At 46.0% G+C, this 22130-nt stretch overlaps 1 protein-coding gene across 1 annotated transcript in view; it reads left to right on the forward strand.

Moving 5' to 3' along the window:
• The window catches only part of LOC126253553 (adenylate cyclase type 2), a 330392-nt gene that overhangs the window by 38246 nt on the left and 270016 nt on the right, over positions 1–22130 (forward strand). The window contains exon 2 of the mRNA XM_049954961.1: positions 5248–5442. Coding sequence (XP_049810918.1) covers positions 5308–5442 — 135 coding nt within the window. The 5' untranslated portion in view covers positions 5248–5307. The remainder of the gene's footprint in view (positions 1–5247; positions 5443–22130) is intronic.

Here is a 22130-nt window from a genome sequence, read left to right on the forward strand (position 1 = left end):
TGAAGTCATTTAGTTCTTTATCAGTTTTCCGGGCCTAGAGGCTAAATAAATGTGTACAGATCGTCATGTATTCTAGCTAATTATTTACCATATTTATTCCACTTTATCTTGTCTTAATTTCATAAGTATCTAGTATGCTGAGGAGACCTTATCGCCAATAATCCCAAATGGCTCTGAGCACTATGGGACTTAACATCTGAGGTCATCCGTCCCCTAGAACTTAGAACCACCTAAACCTAACTAACCTAAGGACATCACAGACATCCATGCCCGAGGCAGGATTCGAACCTGCGACCGTAGCTGTCGTGCGGTTCTAGACTGAAGCGCCTAGAACCGCTCGGACACACCGGCCGGCCCAATAATCCTAGCATAAAAGTTCGTATAATGTGGTGTGTCTGGATATTGTCAATCTCTGTTGGTTCTGAGTTGAACCTGTACTATCGCTTACCTCTTCGCGGCAATCGCCAATCCAGTATCTATATGGACAGTTCCAGTGGCCGCCTTACTCGCAGCTGTGTGGCTGGAAACCTGAACATTTTCGTCTCCATAAGCGCCCACCTGGCGCGCCTACTTTACGTTTGACACAACGCGTGTTCTTTTTTTATATCATCGGGGGAATATCTCCGACACTGCGCTTAACAACAAGTGCAGAGTACTTACGCGTTCCGTCTAGACAAACAACACCTACCAGAGATTGTCGCTGTTTGCAAGAGACGGTTTCCTGTGTGTGGACGGCTTCGAGCCACCTGAGAGACAGACATCATTATATTAGGGATATATTCCTCACCAGTGCAAAACTGGAGAATTTACAAAGGGTCGTCCTCGCACTGCGCTTGTTCGTGGTATAGGAAGAAAGGAAGATTAGGGTTTAATGTCCAGTCGACAGCGAGGTCATTATAGACGGAGTACAAGAGCGAATTACGAAAAGATGGGGATGGAAATAGGCCTCGCCCTTCCAAAGGAACCGTACGAGCATTTGTCTGGAGTGATTCAGGGATTTCAGGCAAACCCTAATTTAAGTTGGTCAGGGACGGATTTGTATCGTCGTTCTCTCGAATGGAAGTCCAGCGTGCTAACCACTGCGCCACGTCGCTCGGCCGCGGTGTAGGGCAGGTGTTGGCGATGTGCCTTTGTGTCAAGTTGGGGCGAGCGAAAGTGAGGATGCCGTCTGGTAACCAATGAGCAGCTTTTAAACTGATACGTCTTCGCGCCCCTGATATACTTGCGTATTGTGGACGGCCCAATTCTGCTTTTGCCTCATTTTGGCGTTTCTGTTATCAACATATTTTGCAGTGTAACGCTGTTTACATCGAAATACGTAATAATGAATTCGTCTAAAACACTGCTTTCGGTGACGGACTGATACGAGTTATACGGTATTGCACTGCCTGTATTATTCCGAATTATGATGCAACTTCGTATCACAATTCAGAATAATATAGACACTGCAAAATCCTATTTATCTGCTGACACCGGGCAAGCGACTTTCATGTATAATGACTCCCCTGAGTGGGAACAAACATAATGAGTGTAAGAGTACAGGCTGTAGGCACACAGTTGACGGCGTATGGAAGTTTGGTTTTGACCGATAGTCGTGCTTAGCTAGGCAAATGGTAAGGTGACAGTTTCCAATAAGCGGTTCAAATGGCTCTGATCACTATGGGACTTAACTTCCGAGGTCATCAGTCCCCTAGAACTTAGAACTACTTAAACCTAACTGTGGTGTCACCGCCAGACACCACACTTGCTAGGTGGTAGCCTAAATCGGCCGCGGTCCATTAGTACATGTCGGACCCGCGTGTCGCCACTGTCAGGATCGCAGACCGAGCGCCACCACAAGGCAGGTCTCGAGAGACTGACTTGCACTCGCCCCCAGTTGTACGACGACGTTGCTAGCGACTACACTGACGAAGCCTTTCTCTCATTTGCCGAGAGACAGTTAGAATAGCCTTCAGCTAAGTCCATGGCTACGACCTAGCAAGGCGCCATTAGTTACTTCATGAATGTAAAGAGTCTCACTTGTATCATCAAGAATGCTGTACACCAAAGGACGTTATAAAAGTTAAGTGTTCTAGTAGCTACGTTCTTTTCATTATCACATTCATCACGTATCCTGTTCCAGACTTCGCGCCAGTCGGCGTGTGTGTACGTGTGCCCTTTCGGCTACCCGTCTCTGTGGACTGGCTGCCTTTTCAGTCCACTACATTGACGACGAGGATGGGATAATGCTGCCAGATACAAAAGAACTATTGTCATAAAGCGGACATCTCGACCTTTATTTTCTACTTTTTCTGCATGCGAGCGTTTCTTTTCTTGGTATCTGTGGCTTGGTATGTTGAAATGTCATTAGTACTTTCCTCTTAAAGCCAGTAACTAAGTTGTGGCTCCAGTCAGATTTGTAGCGTAGCTTGAAGTCTAGGTTAGTTTGGAAGATGAAAGTTTCGTTGTCGTAGCAGATCGTGTATCAGACAGAACAGAATGCCTGTAACTGTTATAAGTCTCAGTTTCATGTTTTGTACGAATTAATTCGTATCAGTAAGTCACTGCAATCAAGATTCCGTATTTTTTAATCAGACGAACAACGACGTTGAAATTAATCGCTGGGGAAAGTTGAAAATATGTGCCGGACCTAGGCTCGAGCCCGGATTTTTCCGTTTCTTGCGAACGCTCGTCTTGACGGCCTCGGATATCCGAACACTGTCCCTGACCGACCCAAATTCCCAACCTGACCACTCGCTACTAACTTAGTGTTCCTCCGCATTACCGTCACTACTGGCAGTGATCGTTGATTCCAGTGGAATTCGGGACTGGTTGTGCATCTGCACGGAAAGGATCATTGGCCGTCTCACCCTATAGTATATATATATATACACTCCTGGAAATGGAAAAAAGAACACATTGACACCGGTGTGTCAGACCCACCATACTTGCTCCGGACACTGCGAGAGGGCTGTACAAGCAATGATCACACGCACGTCACAGCACACCAGGAACCGCGGTGTTGGCCGTCGAATGGCGCTAGCTGCGCAGCATTTGTGCACCGCCGCCGTCAGTGTCAGCCAGTTTGCCGTGGCATACGGACCTCCATCGCAGTCTTTAACACTGGTAGCATGCCGCGACAGCGTGGACGTGAACCGTATGTGCAGTTGACGGACTTTGAGCGAGAGCGTATAGTGGGCATGCGGGAGGCCGGGTGGACGTACCGCCGAATTGCTCAACACGTGGGGCGTGAGGTCTCCACAGTACATCGATGTTGTCGCCAGTGGTCGGCGGAAGGTGCACGTGCCCGTCGACCTGGCACCGGACCGCAGCGACGCACGGATGCACGCCAAGACCGTAGCATCCTACGCAGTGCCGTAGGGGACCGCACCGCCACTTCCCAGCAAATTAGGGACACTGTTGCTCCTGGGGTATCGGCGAGGACCATTCGCAACCGTCTCCATGAAGCTGGGCTACGGTCCCGCACACCGTTAGGCCGTCTTCCGCTCACGCCCCAACATCGTGCAGCCCGCCTCCAGTGGTGTCGCGACAGGCGTGAATGGAGGGACGAATGGAGACGTGTCGTCTTCAGCGATGAGAGTCGCTTCTGCCTTGGTGCCAATGATGGTCGTATGCGTGTTTGGCGCCGTGCAGGTGAGCGCCACAATCAGGACTGCATACGACCGAGGCACACAGGGCCAACACCCAGCATCATGGTGTGGGGAGCGATCTCCTACACTGGCCGTACACCACTGGTGATCGTCGAGGGGACACTGAATAGTGCACGGTACATCCAAACCGTCATCGAACCCATCGTTCTACCATTCCTAGACCGGCAAGGGAACTTGCTGTTCCAACAGGACAATGCACGTCCGCATGTATCCCGTGCCACCCAACGTGCTCTAGAAGGTGTAAGTCAACTACCCTGGCCAGCAAGATCTCCGGATCTGTCCCCCATTGAGCATGTTTGGGACTGGATGAAGCGTCGTCTCACGCGGTCTGCACGTCCAGCACGAACGCTGGTCCAACTGAGGCGCCAGGTGGAAATGGCATGGCAAGCCGTTCCACAGGACTACATCCAGCAACTCTACGATCGTCTCCATGGGAGAATAGCAGCCTGCATTGCTGCGAAAGGTGGATATACACTGTACTAGTGCCGACATTGTGCATGCTCTGTTGCCTGTGTCTATGTGCCTGTGGTTCTGTCAGTGTGATCATGTGATGTATCTGACCCCAGGAATGTGTCAATAAAGTTTCCCCTTCCTGGGACAATGAATTCACGGTGTTCTTTTTTCTATTTCCAGGAGTATATATATATATATATATATATATATATATATATATATATATATATATATATATGACGTCTCTAATAGCCTTCAATATAAAAAGTATGGAATGCTACATATATCAGTAAGAAAATGCAAAAAATGGAACTCATTGTTCAGTAATTAATTACATGTTTACGTGTATTTGTTGCACGTTATAACGGAATGGTTTTTCTCCGAAAATTCAGTTTGGTCGACCTCTACCACCAAGGATATTAATATGGCTGCTTTGTGAATTATTTGTCCTGTGATCGAGTCGAAAACGTAACGTTACGTTTATGAAATCTCCTCGGATTGGTTCAAATGGCTTTGAGCACTATGGGACTTAACCTCTGAGGTCATCAGTCCCGTAGACGTAGAACTACTTAAACCTAACTAACCTAAGGAGATCACACACATCCATGCCCGAGGCAGGATTCGAACCTCCGACCGTAGAAGCCGCGCGGTTCCGGACTGAAGTGTCTAGAACAGCTCGGCCACAACGGACGGCCTTCTCGGATTATCGACTCAGTCGTGGCGTCGCGTTGGTGCAATGTTTCGACGACTGTCTCACTATTCATCTTCAGGCAAACTGTCGGGTCCACATCCAGTTCTTTCCTTTATAGCCGTTGAACCGCAAACTCATCCACCAAGAGTCCAATGACGAGCAAGGAACTCTTCGAAACGTTGCAACAACGACACGGCTGTATATCCGGGAAGATTACATCAATAAAATTCTCCGAGGGAGCCTGCAGTCCCAAATATTGTTTCGTCGTTGGCTATGCACTCAGCTGTTCCGAAATGATAACGTCCCACGACATACTTGCGATGGGCGCTACGAATATACACTCGAAGCTTAGAGTGCGGACGCCCCGTCGTAATGTCCTGCAGCTGACGCGCACTTTTCTGAGTGGACGTGTGACTGGACTGAGGGCACGACGTGTGTGTTGTGGTGTTGCAGCTGTTGGCGGAGGCGCTGCTGCTGGCGTGCGCTGGCGGCACGGGCCTCTACTACCGCCACATGACGGAGGCGGCGCACCAGCACACGTTCGAGGGCACGCGCACCTGCATCGAGTCCCGCATCAAGCTGGAGTGCGAGAAGGAGCAGCAGGAGCAGCTGCTGCTCAGCGTCATCCCAGCCTACATCGCCGCAGAGGTCGGTGCACTGCTGCGCTCGTCACACTCCACTTTCTGCTGAGGACGGTGTACTGCACGGCATTTCATCAGTATTTACGTCTTTTGCTGACTAATAATGATAGCGATTACGAGTCGAATTTTTGTTTTAGTACCTGCAAGCATATGCATCAAAAGCAAGCCATATCTACATCTACATCCATACTCCGCAAGCCACCTGACGGTGTATGGCGGAGGGTACCCTGAGTACCTCTATCGGTTCTCCCTTCTATTCCAGTCTCGTATTGTTCGTGGAAAGAAGGATTGTCGGTATGCTTCTGTGTGGGCTCTAATCTCTCTGATTTTATCCTCATGGTCTCTTCGCGACATATACGTAGGAAGGAGCAATATACTGCGTGACTCTTTGGTGAAGGTATGTTCTCGAAACTTTAACAAAAGCCCGTACCGAGCTACTGAGCGTCTCTCCTGCAGAGTCTTCCACTGGAGTTTATCTACCATCTCTGTAACACTTTCGCGATTACTAAATGATCCTGTAGCGAAGCGCGCTGCTCTCCGTTGGATCTTCTCTATCTCTTCTATCAACCCTATCTTGTGCGGATCCCACACTGCTGAGCAGTATTCAAGCAGTGGGCGAACAAGCGTACTGTAACCTACTTCCTTTGTTTTCGGATTGCATTTCCTTAGGATTCTTCCAGTGAATCTCAGTCTGGCATCTGCTTTACCAACGATCAACTTTATATGATCATTCCATTTTAAATCACTCCTAATGCGTACTCCCAGATAAGTTATGGAATTAACTGCTTCCAGTTGCTGACCTGCTATTTTGTAGCTAAATGATAAGGGATCTATCTTTCTATGTATTTTCCCCTGGGCAGCGTGTCAGGTGTTGAAAGGTGGACATGTGGACACAGAACTTTTAGTCGAAATTGATAGGCGTAGTCCACTTGGTGGTGCAGTTACGACCGTGCAGAAAACACCAGGTAGTAAGTTACGTGACGTGTCTGCAAGAAGACTGTTAGACAGCAAAAATCAACCAACGCAATAATGTATGTACGAGGGGTATTCGGAAAGTAAGGAATAATAGGTCGCGAAATGGAACCACAGTGAAAATCAAAACTGTTTTATTTGCAACAGTTAGCTACAACTTCCAGCTACTTATCTCCATAGTCGCCGATCCGACTTAGACGTTTGTCGTAGCGTTGTACCAACTTCCCAATACCCTTGTTATAGCAGGCAGCCGCCAGTGCTTTCCGCCAAATCTCTACGCTGGCCAACAGCTCGTTGTCTGTGCCAAAATGTTGTCTTCATAGCCAGTGGTTCATGTGAGCAGAGATGAAACTCAGAAGGAGACAATTACGGGCTGTATTGTGGGTAATCAAACATTTCCAATTGAAAACGATGCAGGAGCAACTTCATTGCCCCTGCAGAATGCAGCTGAGAATTGTCTTGAAGAGGACAACGCACGACACTTATGTAATGTTGGCTGCTTAACTTCAGGCGAAAATTCTCACCAGGCCCTCGTACTTGGCGAGAGACACTATTGTCCTGGGTATCTTTATGTGCTCCCTGTGTGCTCAGAACTAATACGAACGACGTAACGCGATCGACGGGCATACTAGAGACACTGTCAGACACACCTGTGCAAAACTTCATCGGATTTTCACTGTGGTTTCCATTTCGCGACCGATCGTTCCTTACTTTCCGAGTAACCCTCGTGCATATTAAGCTATCTCATACAAAAATATCTGCACTTATGTCCATTACACCCTTTGTATACGCCCATACCAGTCGTAATATTGGCTTTGCGGATAAGGCTTTTGTCAAAGTGGATATCTGTGAGTGTATGTGCGAAAATACGCAATAATACACCGCCTGACAACAAGTGAAGCATCCATAAGATATGGTGACATGTCAGTGTAACTTCATACATGCATAGAGCATTGGCTTGTGTGTGACTGATCAGAAATGTAAGTTCACTAGTCCAGCTGAACATCCACCAGAGTGCATTAGCGCAGTTCGTCTGTACCCGTATTAACAGCCTAGTAGGGTAGGTAAGAGGCGTGAACATTCTCATGTGTTGAGTAATCACTACGAGAGACTTGGGAGGTACCGAGTACTTGTGTGAGACACCCTTATCAGCACGTAACAGAGTTGGGAAAGGGCCTCATTGTGGATCTCCATTTCACCAGCTTCCGATTTTCTACCGACCACGTCTGACACCCACGAGCAAGGATCGCCGTATTCTGCACCCAGAAAATCGTAACGCCTTTACGCCTGCTCCTGGCATCTGAGAATAAATTATTAACTCCTTACAACGTTCTGTGCCATCCTGCCCCATTGGTCAGAGATTAGCAGCAGCCTGACAAGGGAATATTGTTCCGTGCATAGGTTGTCAGTAACGCCACAACACAAGCGGCTGTGTTAGGATGTGCGGTGACTGGGAACCCTGGACTGCTGATGAATAGCGTCACATTATGGTTAGCGATGATAGCGGTTCTTCACTTCCCCACATGACCATGGCTTGTAGATAGGTACCATTCATCCGATGTGTTGGAGAGTAAGGCACTGTTAACCTTGAAGTCGTGAGGTTCGATTCCCGGTCACTCCTTGTACCGATTGAAGGAACTCGGATGGCAGACAGACCTCCTGCTGCGCCCTCAAGAGTTACCTTTCGCGCCAAAGTATCGTGGCGTCATTTTTCAACACCACGGTCCTCGTTCACACATGGAACGTCTCTCTGTGAACTGTCTGTGTGACGTTGAGGTACTCCCAAGGCCAGCCAGGTTCCTATATCTGTCCTCGATATAGCGCGTGAGGGCTCAGCTCGGACATCAACTCCATCCCAGCGCTACTATCCAGCATATGAAGAACCAGTTACATCATTTATGGCCAGCTTGCCTCACGAGATGACACAATGGCTTTGTGACACCATTCCAAACCGAATCAGTTCATACACCGAGGCCAGTGGGGAGCAACGTTATGCTAATAGGTGGGCTCATACTGCTAAGTTCGCTATAAATATGACTCCATTTCGTAATGACTGAAATAACATCGTATAGTCTCTCAACCTGCGAAGTTTTATTTCTTTTCCTCTTCCCCTCCTGTGTGCTTCAATTTCTTTTTCAGACATTGTAATTACGAGGTGTGGCTACAAGAAAAACGGACTAGTACCGGTGAAACAATAAAACGAATGCAATAAGGCTGAAAGTCGCGTGGCCTGTCACGTGACTCTCGCTCCGCCTACTGCTCGAGTTTCATCTGCCTCCTGCACTCAGTCTGTCCGTGACGTCTGTTTTAAGTAGTTGACGTTTTGTCTGTGCGTCGGAAAATGTTGAGTGTACAGAAAGAACAGCGTGTTAACATCAAATTTTGTTTCAAACTAGGAAAATCTGCAAGTGAAACGTTTGTAATGTTACAACAAGTGTACGGCGATGATTGTTTATCGCGAACACAAGTGTTTCAGTGGTTTAAACGATTTAAAGATGGCCGCGAAGACACCAGTGATGACACTCGCACTGGCAGACCATTGTCAGCAAAAACTGATGCAAACATTGAAAAAATCGGTAAACTTGTTCGACAAGATCGCCGTTTAACAATCAGAGCAGTGTCTGAGTTAACAGGAGTTGACAAGGAAAGTGTTAGGCAGATTCTTCATGAAAGTTTCAACATGAACAAAGTGTGTTCAAAAATGGTTCCAAAGTGTCTCACAATTGAACAGAAGGAACGCCGAAGAATGATTTGTTCTGACATCCTGGAAAACATTGAAAGTGATCCCACCTTCTTACAAAATGTTATTACTTGCGATGAATCGTGGTTTTTTACTTACGATCCCGAAACTAAACGCCAATCGATGCATTGGAAAACTCCTGGTTCTCCACGACAAAAAAAAGCACGAATGTCAAAATAGAAATTCAAGGCAATGATGATTGTTTCTTTTGACATCAAAGGGATTGTGCACATTGATTGGGTACCAGAGGGACAAACAGTGAATCAGCGTTACTACATTAGCGTCCTGGCTACCCTACGTGAGCGAGTACGGAGAAAACGGAACGATTTGTGGAGAAAAAAGTCATGGATCCTTCACCAAGACAATGCCCCAGCTCACAGTGCGTTGTCAGTGAAGACGTTTTTGGCAAAACACAACATTCCCATCTTAGATCATCCACCCTACTCACCTGATTTGGCCCCCTGTGACATTTTTCTTTTCCCTAAAGTCAAGTCAGCTTTGAAAGGAACTAGATTTGAGATTGTTGAAGCAGTAAAAGAAAAAGCGACGGAAGTAATGTATGGACTTACCGAAAATGATCTGCAGCATTGCTATGAACAGTGGAAAATTCGTATGGAGCGGTGTAGAGACCGAGGAGGAGAGTACATTGAAGGAGATAACATGAAATTGTAAATAATTGTAAATAAATGTTTTTCCAGCATCAGTCCGGTTATTTTCTAGCCGCACCTCGTATTTTGTGGTAAACAGTTATAGAAGAGTGTTAATATTACAATTTTTTCAATTTTTGAATTTACATTATAGTCAGTTCGGGACTAAATGGCACTATATTGGGGTGAATACGTAGTACCCTGGAGGCAGTAGTTCTCTGCAAAGATGGCGATATTACACATACTCCCTGCTCCTGTTGTACCAGCTCCCACAAAGCAAAGTGATGGCTCTTCTAGTACACTCCAGTCATTGTAATATTCGGTTCATGGTGTGGTACGAAATCAGTGACGTGCATCACTAATTACGTTAAGAAGTGTAGCACGTTAACGTGATTTAACGTTATAGTGAATTAACGTGCATTTAATAAACTATGTGGCTAACATTTAGCTGTGTGAAAGACGTGACAATAGCTGGTGACATGACTTCTCAATCTTAAACTAATATTTTGCAAAAAATTTCGCAAAATCCGTTTCAGCATCTACGAAAGGATGCTGTAATTTACGAAATTTACCGACAACATGACAGACTACATTGTGTTAAATTGTGCTCATGAGCGACATCTAAATCCTTCGTCTAAACAATCTGTACAGCAGACGATGATTCAGGAAAGCTGCAAAATTACAGCCAGAAATTCAGTACACCGAGCGAAGTGATTTATAATATTTTAATATCGTCTGTTGCAGGTAAGAGTCAGGCGAAATACAGACAGACATAAAGAACAATGAAATAATTCCAATGTCAAACAAGGCAGGTGCTGGTAGCTATGAATATTACAGAACCGCCAGGTTATGAAGTCAGGGTTGCGTAATACTGACACGAATTATTTACAGAAGAAGCGAACCGATTAGTTGAAGCCGTCCGTGAGGAATATTAGTATGGATTTCTCGTTAATGAACAAACACGCGAAACATTACTGACTCTGCGACTTATCGTAGAATACAAACTGAAGAAAGGCAAACCTACGTTTATAGCACTTGCACAGTTACAGAAAGCTTTCGAAATTATTGAATGAAATACACTCTTCGAAATTACGAACGTAACAGAGGTAAAGAACAGAGAGCGAAAGTTACTTACAACGTGTACAGAAAACACACTGCACTCGTAAGAGTCGAAGGAGTTCAAAAATGGTTCAAATGGCTCTGAGCACTGTGGGACTTAACTTCTGAGGTCATCAGTCCCCTAGAACTTAGAACTACTTAAACCTAACTAACCCAAGGACATCACACACATCCACGCCCGAGGCAGGATTCGAACCAGCGACCGTAGCGGTCACGCAGTTCCAGACTGTAGCGCCTAGAACCGCTCGGTCACCCCGGCCGACTTCGAAGGGCTTGAAGTGGCAGCGGAAGTTGAGAAGCGAGTGAGACAGGGGTGTAGCCTATCGCCGATACTATTCATCTATACATTTAGCAAGCAGTAAAGGAAACCAAAGAAAATTTTGGAAAGGAAATTAAAGGTCAGACAGAACAAACAAAAATTAAAGTTTCCCGCTGACATCGTACTTCCGTCAGAGATGGCAAAGGACTTCGAAGAGCAGTTGAAAAGAAATATAGTTTCTCGAAAAGAAATTTTAAGGGGACATCGACAAATGTAAAATTAGGGTAATGGAATGTAGTAGAATGTGATCAGGTGATGCTGAGGGAATTGGTTTAAAAAAATAACATACTAAAACTAGTAGGTGCTATTTCGGCAGGAAAATGACGATGGCCGAAGTAGAGGGGATGTAAAATGAAGACTGGTAACAGTAAGAAAAGTGTCTTTCGAAAAGCCGGCCGCGGTGGTCTAGCGGTTCTAGGCGCTCAGTCCGGAACCGCGCGACTGCTACGGTCGCAGGTTCGAATCCTCCCTCGGGCATGGATGTGTGTGATGTCCTTAGGTTGGTTAGGTTTAAGTAGTTCTAAGTTATAGGGGACTGATGACCACAGATGTTAAGTCCCATAGTGCTCAGAGCCACTTTTGTCTTTCGAAAAATTTAACATGGAATATAAATGTAAGTGTTAGTAACTCTTCTCTGATGTTATTTTTCTGTAATGTTGCGACATGGGATCCATCATGAGGAATCAAGGAGGGAAGTCGGAGGAGGGGGAAAGGAGGAAAGCTGTAAAGTGAGACCAAGGCTTGAGACTATACTATTCGTTCAAAAAATTCTGAGAGTGATTTTACTCCTGGCATATATGCGATGGCCGTCCAGTAGATACGGTGACAGCTTGAACTAACAACTGTAAACAACAGATGCGCATTCCCCCAGTCGCCTGTGAGCAGGCCGTGTTAAGTAGTGGAAGTTCGGCCAGTGGTGTGCCAACGTTATACTGTCACAAATCGCAGTGGAGCAACAACTCCGAATCAAGTGTTCAAGATATTCTACAAAAGGTTTTGAAGATGAGATTAGTCTGTGCGAAGTTTTCGTCGCACCCTTAGACTCCACAGCAAAAACGACGACGCGCAGACTCCTTCCGTGATTGAAATGCAAATCTTGGACTTTTCTTTTCAGGAAAATGTTATCATGGGTAAAGAGACTTGGTACTTTCTATAATACTCCACCACAAGACGACAAAGTGTAGAGCTACATATGAAGGGTCGACGCTGTGAATACGTACCGACATTTAAATCAGTGTGATGCGCGAGTTTAATAACAACCCAAAGACAGATTTTTCTGGCAGTTTCACATAAGTTGTATGAACGTTCAGGGCGTTGTACTCAATTGAGTGGGAAACTGTGTAGAAAACCTGAAGCATCAAACCCACCATCTTAAATTTTCTCTATTTTTTATTAATTGATTCTCGAAACTTTTTGGACCGAAGAGGTACACTAAACAGGTTCAAAAGTACAGAGTGGTACTAATAAACTTTCGCTGCTTGAGATAGCCTCTATGACAAACGAGTGATCGTAGGTCAATGCAACCCCTTGTGGAAACATTTGTAAGGATATGCGGAAGAAAAATTACGAATAAAAACATTTTCATTTCCACATGAGAGGGTAACATTTGTTAATTCCGTACCGTGTTTATCTCTCAGGTTACAAACGTTGTTCAATGTAGCGACCATCTGCATCCACGACACCCCGGAACCACATTAGATATTCCGTTTTTCTTCCATTTGCAAAATTTTTCGAACGGTAGGCCATGGGATGTTCAAATGCCGTGACACAGCTCGTGCACTGCTTGAAGATCACACATTGCGTCCTGCATTCTCGGCCATAGGAACAGTATTTGTTAAAAAATTTCTGGCGCTATTGATCATTGAACCATCGTAGGAGCAATTCCCAAATTTCCAGTTAATTGGAACTTCCGAATCATGTTCTTTAACTTCGGTGTGGAAAGAGGACCTTTCATTATTCCTTTAATGCGTCAGTACTCGCGAAGACCAGTAGCACTATTGCTGTTCTCTTGACAAAGTAGACTTAAGAGTAAAGCCCTGCTCATCTTGTACAAATCCATGTTGACTGTGCGCAACTGTAATGCACACTGGTGCATGTGTTTCAACCCTACGGCGCCTAACGGCAAGTCATGACACCAACACTACTAACAACGTAAATCCTGTCACGCGCAGTCCGAACGTCATTGCTATGAAGCTGAGCAGCCGGTAAAATAGTCTTCCGTCTACATTGGCTCAAGTAGTGAAAGTGTAATCATAGCCAACCTGTATGTTGCAGTAGTTGTGAAGGGATGAAGAGACTTTCACAAAATTGACTAACGAGGATAGCTGCATCAGACGAGTCTTGTGTTACTGAAGACCATCAACACCTCACTGAGTTTGAACGATGCCGTGTAATACAGTAGTTTAGGAGACGTTTTTACACCTTACACAATGGAAATTAGTATTTCTAGTATAATGATATGTGCTCTATTGACTGATGTTAATGCATGTAATGTGATAGGTGTAAAACTGAAGTGATATCAGGTGTTCCCCAGGCAAGCGTCCTGGGACCTCTGCTGTTCCTGATCTATATAAAAAACCTGGGTCACAATCTGAGCAGTTCTCTTAGGTTGTTCCCAGATGATGCTGTAATTTACCGTCTAGTAAGGTCATCCGAAGACCAGTATCAGTTGCAAAGCGATTTAGAAAAGATTGCTGCATGGTGTGGCAGGTGGCAGTTGACGCTAAATAACGAAACGTGTGAGGTGATCCACATGAGTTCCAAAAGAAATCCGTTGGAATTCGATTACTCGATAAATAGTACAATTCTCAAGGCTGTCAATTCAACTAAGTACCTGGGTGTTAAAATTACGAACAACTTCAGTTGGAAAGACCACATAGATAATATTGTGGGGAAGGCGAGCCAAAGGTTGCGTTTCATTGGCAGGACACTTAGAAGATGCAACAAGTCCACTAAAGAGACAGCTTACACTACACTCGTTCGTCCTCTGTTAGAATATTGCTGCGCGGTGTGGGATCCTTACCAGGTGGGATTGACGGAGGACATCGGAAGGGTGCAAAAAAGGGCAGCTCGTTTTGTATTATCACGTAGTAGGGGAGAGAGTGTGGCAGATATGATACGCGAATTGGGATGGAAGTCATTACAGCAAAGACGTTTTTCGTCGCGGCGAGATCTATTTACGAAATTTCAGTCACCAACTTTCTCTTCCGAATGTGAAAATATTTTGTTGAGCCCAACCTACATAGGTAGGAATGATCATCAAAATAAAATAAGAGAAATCAGAGCTCGAACAGAAAGGTTTAGGTGTTCGTTTCTCCCGCGCGCTGTTCGGGAGTGGAATGGTAGAGATATAGTATGATTGTGGTTCGACGAACCCTCTGTCAAGCACTTAAATGTGAATTGCAGAACAGTCATGTAGATGTAGATGTAGATGTCCATTTTGAGTCACATGACTTTCAACACGGCTATAACTTGGGTACATTCATATTTTCGCGAATTTATAGGACGGTAGCACCGTTATCAAACACGCAAACTAGGCCCTAATTTGTGAAATATCTAACGGCCAGACAGACATTAGTGATCTCTCCTCACTACTTGCACCTTGCTAAACCATGGACAAATTTGTCCCAAGATGAATTATTAGCCATTTGTAACTGATATTATGATAAAAGCATTGTTTTCTGAACTTTGCCTCTATTATTTATGTGTTGAACATAAAAAGTTGTACCACTATGCCCAGAAGCAAGCGGCTAGCTTTTTTAGATTGGGAACAGTGGCAAGCGAAAGTTGATTTCTTCGTGACTTTTCGGCCTCCGAAAAAGTGGTCTTCACAAGAACGACTTCAGTACCAGGTAAGTTCTTATGGGACGAAACTTCTCAAGCCCCGGTTCCTAGGCTTATACACTACTTAATCTAACTTAAATTAACTTATGGCAAGAAGAACACACACCCATGCCCGAGGGAGGACTCGAACCTCAGACGGGTGAAGCCGCGCGAACCGTGGCAAGGCGCCCTAGACCACGTGGCTACCCCGCACGAAGGTACCAGGTGAACTTGAAACTTTACAGAAGTCATGCAGGTCCCTCAAGCTCTGTTTGCATAAATTTCATCGAAATTATAGATGTTCGAGCTGGGAGCATTTTCTAAACTGAGACACTTGACATGAATGACCCAAATGCTCGAAGAAGCTGTCTGGAGTAATCGACGACTCGTTCGAGATTTGAGTGGGAGCGATACCACTATTTACGATGTTGGCAGGGATGGATGACCTACTAGGGTGAGTCAAATGAAAACCTTAAATTTGTAATAACAAATCGAAATTTCGCGCCGTTATCCTGCAAGTTGGTAAGCGTGCTACAAACAGGGTGAAGAATGGCCTGTAGGTGGCAGCATAGCACACATACCTTCGCAGTATCAGTATAAAGATGGCCACCCCACTTGCGACTTGCACGAGGGAAGAACAGCGTTCTGTTATTCGGTTTTTGCGTACTGAAGGTGTGAAACCTATTGAAATTCATCGACGAATGAAGGTTCAGTACGATGATACATGTTTGTCACAGCAGCAAGTGTACGAAAGGAGTAGGAAGTTCGCAAATGGTGTGACTTCAGTGGAAGATGCTCCTCGTCCAGGTCAGGCACAACGAGTTGTGACTCAACAGAAAATTGCAGCAGTTGAAGCCATAGTGAAGGAAAACCGCCGAGTGACACGGAATGACATTGCAGCATGTTTACAGATTGACATCTTGGATATTTGGGAATGCAACCGGATTTTCGCGTCGTTCTCGCACGATATTTCAACAGCGTGCCTCGCTGTCTTCTTCAGGTGCTACCAGAGACTCGTCCTTGGGTCGATCGAGTCCAGTATTTATGCCTGGAAGGAGCTGGGCGTTCCTTAATCGGTCCGCACCGTGTCGAGTCTGTGGGATGCCATACATTGGCCAGACCACCGGACTGTGGACATCAGGTGTAAAGAACACCAGAGACCTACCAGACTCTGACAGGCAACTAAATCAGCCATTGTCTGTAACTGGGTCATTCAATGAATTACAATGACACCAAGATTGTGACACAGACCTCAAGATTTTGGGACAGTGTCATTAAAGAAGCCATTGAGATTAAGGTCACAGACAACCTAATCAACCGTGACTCGGGATACCAAATTACCACTGCCTGGAATCCAGCGCTTGAGCTTGTGAAAACTCAACGCCGGACACTCCGGGATTCTACAAGAAATATAAGTGGAGACCGAGAGAACAGCCGTGAGACAAGGTGTCGGAATTTAGAGACCAGATTTGACACACTCCAGATCATGAACTCGACATCAGAAGCCGGCCAGACCGGGCGCGGACGGCGGTCTGAACTCTGGCGACCAGAGTGGGCCAATGTATCCGCCTCTGGCGGGCGCGGACCGCAGACGGAACACACGACGCGGCGCAGACCGATTATGGAGCGCCCAGCACGAAAAAAAAAAGTGGAAATTGTGGTAACAATCATGAGACAGAGTACCCAACATCTCAGATCAGGTCTGACACACCTCAGATGACTACCACAACCGTTGAGGACGGCCAAAACGGGCGCGGACGGCAGTCGGAACATCCGCGACTGGAGGGGTCCATTGAAGCCGAGTCTGGCGGGCGCGGACCACAGAGGGAACACTCGACTCGGCGCGGACCGATTAGGGAACGCCCAGCTCCTTCCAGGCATAAATACTGGACTCGATCGACCCAAGGACCAGTCTCGCCGGCCGAAGTGGCCGTGCGGTTAAAGGCGCTGCAGTCTGGAACCGCAAGACCGCTACGGTCGCAGGTTCGAATCCTGCCTCGGGCATGGATGTTTGTGATGTCCTTAGGTTAGTTAGGTTTAACTAGTTCTAAGTTCTAGGGGACTAATGACCTCAGCAGTTGAGTCCCATAGTGCTCAGAGCCATTTGAACCATTTGAACCAGTCTCATGTAGCACCTGAAGAAGACAGCGAGGCACGCTGTTGAAATATCGTGCGAGAACGACGCGAACATCTGGCTGGATTCCCGAATATCTAAGATGTCAACAGATCGCCGGGAAAGCATGAAGCACTACATGTTTACAGAGTAGTCATGGGTCAGCACACCACATTGTGCATGATGTGCTCCAGTTTCAGAAAGTGTCTGCGAGATGGGTGCCACGGCAGCTGACTCCTGAAATATGAGAACGTGTTGATGCTTGTGAAGAACTTCTTCGGCGCTCGTAGTCGTGCGGTAGCGTTCTCGCTTCCCACGCCCGGGTTCCCGGGTTCGATTCCCGGCGGGGTCAGGGATTTTCTCTGCCTCGTGATGACTGGGTGTTGTGTGATGTCCTTAGGTTAGTTAGGTTTAAGTAGTTCTAAGTTCTAGGGGACTGATGACCATAGATGTTAAGTCCCATAGTGCTCAGAGCCATTTGAATCTTCGGCGCTTTGAACGAGGAGGTGATGGCTTCCTTGCTGGGGACGAAACCTGGGTTCACTTCCACCAACCGGAAACGAAGAGGGCGAGCAAGGAATGGCGCCATTCCTTATCACCAAGTGATTTCCATATGCTTTGACCACTCAAAGACGCAATGGGAGGAAAGAAGTTCTGTTCTGATGAAGAGGTACGCTAAGCGGTGCGTGAGTGGTTGCGCAGACTCCAATCGAATTTTTTTCTGAAGGAACTTATGCACTTTGTAGGCGCTGGAGGACTTGCATTGAGCGTGGGGTGATACAGCTTTGTACCACTTCTGTACAATAAATAATATTTAAAAAATATTTAAGGTTTTCGTTTGACTCACCCTCGAATATCCGAACACAGGGTTAAGAAGGAAGCGGTCGACCTCGGGACACGACAAAACGAGAGGACCCGCAATCGTCAGAGTGGCAATCAGAGGCACGGATTTGTCATCATTATCGACGTGCAGCTGGTGCTTGACTGACCACACGGCCCATTAATAGGCTGCTCACAGAAAGGGGGGATGAGCTCACGGTAGCCGTTACGCCGCCAGTCATCGACCTCTGTACACTGATAACCAGGTTTGCAGTGGTGTCGGGCGCATTCAGCCTGGAATATGACAGTTGTCTTCAGCGATGAGTCCCGCTTCTAAATGAGCTCTGAAGACCAGCGAAGACGTGTCTGCAGTCGCCCCAGAGAGCTGTGGGATGTCAACCTGACTTTCGCTTGCCTTATGGCCCCACAACCAGGAGTGATCGTCTGAGCTGCCATTCCTTTTCATAGGAGGGCCCCTTTCGTTTGCAGCTGCGGCACCATTACAGCTCATCGGTGGGTCGACGATATTCCGCTGCCGGTTTTGTTGCTCTTAATCCTAAGCAATCCTGGGATAACATTTCAGCAAGACGATTCCCACCAGCATACAGAATTTGGCATAATATCCCCACGAGGACACCCAACAACACTATCAATCAATGCCAAGCCCAATAATTACTTGCATTAGGGCCAGAGCTGCAAAAACGCATTATTGACTTCCTCAATTTCAGAATCTCCTTCTCTTGAATAAATCATCCAATTTTTCCGTAATTGTAGTAATTTGATTTGTTTGTCTGTACATGAACATCACATCTACGGATTTTCATCCCATTCGGTTAATGCCGCAGCGATCACTCATTCGTTAACCGTCTACTCGCAAATTATCGATTCCCGTAGGATTTCGGGCGATACTTGTATTTCCGCGTTGTAAGAAGGCTCAATGAGCCTTCGCGCTGTTACATAAATTAATATGTGGGAGTGGCGTCTGTTCTGAAGGGCATGTCCGACAGAACATACATATGAGCGCGACGGGCGCGACGGCTCCGTGGAATTTGTTTCAGAGCGGAAGGACTAATATTGTAAGTTGCGAATAGAGGGTTAATCAACGAGCGCCGCTGCACTGCAGCATGCGATAAGTTGGAAATTTGAGTTGGTCAGGGACCGTGTCCTAATGTCCGAAGCGGTTAAGCCAACCGCTCATGAGAAACGGTAAATCCTTGTTTGAGTCCGTGTACGGCACAAATTTTCATCTTTCGCCTTTGCATTACCACAGTGCCCTGTGCGGCTGTAAGTCACGGATTCGCATCCATCTCCTCCCTTCCTTTCCCCATTCTCTATTTCTTATAAAAAAAAAAGTATGTGTTGTAATATGGGACGCTCACGAGTTCCATAAACTGCCTCCTTTGTAGAGTGACGCTATATCCTTCTTGCTAAGACGATTTCGACACAAGACACTGCCACCGACCACTGTGCAGCTGAAACTCTACAACCTGAAATAACTCTGCTCTGTGCGACAGGGATTGGGTGCGGCCCTCTGGGACGCTGAATCAACTTGTTAACGCGGCGGCAGCCCGTGCAACCCCCACCGTGCAGACGCTGCCAGCGCGGATCCCCCGGCGGGCTGCCTGCGGTCGTTGCGTAATGAAGCGCCGCCTCGCCGGACGGTATTCCGGCCTCCGGCTCGCTGCCACCTCCACCCCCACACCTGCCCACAGCGCTGAGTGGGGTACCGCCCCCGCCACAGACACCCTCCAATTACCGCACGCCGCCTCTCGGAACGCCGGAAGTCGCGTCCGTCTGGTGTTTAGCGCAGTTTCGCGACACACTTAGCACAGCACCAAACATCCAAGTGAACGTATGCCCTGGGGGGCGTTTCGAAACATTTACTCTATCATCAGCGAGCTCTAATTTTGCTGCTTTCTTAATTACACTATTGGTCATTAAAATTGCAACACCGTCGACGCGGTATAAAGCGAACGTCAAATTGGCGTGTCAGTAGCAGTTGACTACATAGCTACGAGTGACGCCATCTACTTCGTGTAAACGAGGAGAGATTATGCAGCAGGTTGTTTAATCATAAATCGTATTTGAATGTTGATCGTTTCTGAGAAGATTGGATTCTGCCTTGTGTAAGAAGGAGAAAGGCCTACCAACACGTGTCTAAATTCAAGTCATTATCGTCGTGTATCAAAACTACGATTCAGCGTTCCACGATTTACATCTACATCAATTCCCCCCCAAACCACCTGCTGGTGTGTGGCGTGGCGGAGCGTACGTCTATTACCATTAAATGATTCCTCTTCCCTTTCCACTCGCGAATGGCGCCTGGGAAGATGATTGTCGGCATCTTTCTTTTTTACGATGTTTGACATATGTTAACGTCAGCTGATGAACAGAAGTGACGAATGCACGTCACAGGAATATATTGGCTGTTAAATACGCTATACTGGAACTTCCTGGCAGATTAAAACTGTTTGCCGGACCCAGACTCGAACTCGGGACCTTTGCCTTTCGCGGTCAAGTGCTCTATCAACTGAGCTATCCAAGCACGACTCGCGACCCGTCCTCACAGCTTCAGTTCTGCCAGTACCCCGTCTCTTACTTTTCAGACTTCACAGAAGCTCTTCTGCGAACTTGCCAAAAAAAGGCAAAGGTCCCGAGTTCGAGTCTCTGTCCGGAACACAGTTTTAATCTGCCAGGAAGTTTCATATCAGCGCACACTCCGCTGCAGAGTGAAAACCTCATTCTGGACGCTATACTGGGTTTTAATGGTATTTCACTGTGCACAATGCAGCCGTATTGTATACCTTCCATATGTATTCATATAATATGACAACTGGTCTATAAGACCATAAATATGTTCTTTCGACGATGACATTTTACAGACAGTCAGACTTATTTTAACATTTCAACATGAACATGAGAAACGTTATAAAGATGAAATTACTACTGTGTCAAATAAAAGAAAACTTAACAGTCAAATGGTGGAAATATCTTTAAAAGAATTCCACATGATTTTGTCCCCCACGAAGGAAAGATTATTGCCGGTCTGTAAGCCTCTGTATTAGGTCTAATTTCTCGAATTTTTTTATCACTGTCATTTAGCGAGATCTATGTAGGAGGCAGCAGTATGTTGTCCGACTCTTTCCGGAAAGTGCTCTCTCGAAATTTCAGTAGAATACCTCTCCGTGGTGCATAACGCCTCTCTTGCACTGTCTGTCACTGGAGTTTGTTCAATATCTCTGCAATCTCTAAACAATCCCGTGAAGAAAGCACCGCCGTTCGTTGAATCTTCTCCACCTCTCCTATGACTCCTAGCTGCTAAGGCGCCCAGACGGACGAACAATACTCAAGAATCGGTCGAACAAGCGGCTACTAAGCCACCCCTTTTGTGGATGAGTTATATTCTTTGTATGGATCTCAGTCTGGCGTCCATGAATATCAGTCTTGAGTCTGCTTTCTCGACTATTTGTTTTATTGGTCGCTCCACTTTCCAGCAATTTGTCGTTAACATAGTAGTTGTACAGTGGTGGACTTGTTTTCCTACGTTTGCCAAATACGTTATATTTATTTACGTTCAGGGTCAACTTCCAGAGACTACACCATTAAACATTCTTCTGTAGGTCATTTTGTTCTGACTCCTGACGTTGATTCTTTCTTATAGACAGCCCCGTATTATTCAAACGGTCTTAAAAAGCTTGTGACGATGTGGCTGGCAGCACTGGTCAGGATACCCATGGATGTGATGCGGATAAGTAGATGGGCCAAACTCAGTGCTTCACTTCCTTAAGACACTTGCATATTTTGAATGACTCATGTTTTGTATTCATTCTGTTAAGATATCCAAATAACATTAACATTGGTGTTTTCATTACCTCCGTTATTCTCTGCAAACTTTTATAAATTTACGTGTTTCATTTTCAATTTATCTTTTGTGTGTTTCACATCTCAAAATTATTCTTCCAATATTTTTTTTCTTACCTGTAGCCTGCTCTTTCCATAGTTCATTTTAGAACTATCACATATATGTAAAAGTCTTACTTTACATTACGTGCATTTTGTAGTTCTAGAGAAGTTTATGATGTTAAAGATGTTCTTAGTTAAATCACACGCTTCTTTCCTCCTGCTGAATATTTGTACCATTTCT

The sequence above is a fragment of the Schistocerca nitens genome, chromosome 4 (genome assembly GCF_023898315.1).
Source record: "Schistocerca nitens isolate TAMUIC-IGC-003100 chromosome 4, iqSchNite1.1, whole genome shotgun sequence".
Taxonomy (NCBI): Eukaryota; Metazoa; Arthropoda; class Insecta; order Orthoptera; family Acrididae; genus Schistocerca; species Schistocerca nitens.